General features: G+C 41.4%; 1 protein-coding gene across 1 annotated transcript; it reads right to left on the reverse strand.

The window, feature by feature from the left end:
- Position 1: 1 nt before the first annotated feature.
- Positions 2-707, reverse strand: LOC131680781 (dnaJ homolog subfamily C member 17; the record flags this gene model as incomplete). Its single annotated transcript, XM_058961492.1, has 2 exons — positions 541-707; positions 2-478 (listed from the first exon to the last, which is right to left on the reverse strand). Coding segments are annotated over exons 1-2 (555 nt in total), but the record flags the coding sequence as incomplete, so codon positions are not given.
- Positions 708-1,102: the final 395 nt, after the last annotated feature.

Raw genomic sequence — 1,102 nt, forward strand, 5'->3', positions numbered from 1 at the left:
GATCATCCTTTTCTGCCTTCCATTTGATCTTGATCCTATGCTTAGATGCATCCCAGCTAGACTCTGATCGTTTCTGCATTTCTCTTTCTTCGCGCAACTGTTGACGCATTAGTTCCTGTTCCTCCTCGATTAGCTTGGAACCCTCTTTCCGCAGTCGTTCGAATTCCTCTTGGAACAACTCCTCCGGAGTTTTGTTCACCTTGTAGGATGTTCCGCGGACACTGGCTGCATTCTTTGCTTGTCGTTCTCTCTCTTCCAATTCATTTTTCAGCTTCTGTCGCTTGCTGTCCAACTGCTGAGTCCGCAACTGAGCGGCCTTTTTGGCATTCAGTAGTTTGTCATACGCAGCTCGGGCCGAACTGTCAAGTAAAATTTCTAGTGCTTTGGAAAGTTCTTGAAACAACTCCGCCGCCTTCGGATTGTCGGGGTTCTTGTCTGGATGGCATTGAAGTGCCTTCTTACGGTATGCTTTGCGGACCTGCGAGAAAAGATTAGAATTATTACTAGTTTTGCCTTTGTATTCATGTTTCGAAAACTTACCTCTGCCTCCGTTGCGCAGATTTCAATGCCTAAAAGACCATAAAGATCCGTCTCGCTGAATTTTTTTACATCCACCATTTTATGACTTTTATTCTATAATCGTTCAATATTATTTTAATAAATTAGAATTGTAAGAAAAACGTTCGTTTTCAAAGATTTGAGCACCCTAGAAGAAGTAAACAAAAATAACTTAATGTCAAATCCAGCCCCCTGTCAAGGACGACGTCTCTGTACAGCCAGCATCACTGCCATGAAAGGCAAAACATTGATTTTGAACCGAATGATTAGAAGCTGTATTTAGTTACAAAATGTCGATTTTCTGAATGATATGATATTAAATCATCCCACAAGATGCAAAACGTCGTGTGGAATGCTTGAATATCGAGTATAGTGCCGAACATAATTCTTTGTTTGGGGCTTTATAGCTATAACGCCCCATATATGTCGGTCGCTGTCAAACTCCATATGATGGTATAGGGTTGCCAGGAGGCTGGTCAAATCAAATCGATTTCTCGCGTAAGCAGGGACGCCAGTTTTTTTTTAATTTAATTTTCTTATCACT

Source organism: Topomyia yanbarensis, chromosome 2, assembly GCF_030247195.1.
Source record: "Topomyia yanbarensis strain Yona2022 chromosome 2, ASM3024719v1, whole genome shotgun sequence".
Classification (NCBI taxonomy): domain Eukaryota; kingdom Metazoa; phylum Arthropoda; class Insecta; order Diptera; family Culicidae; genus Topomyia; species Topomyia yanbarensis.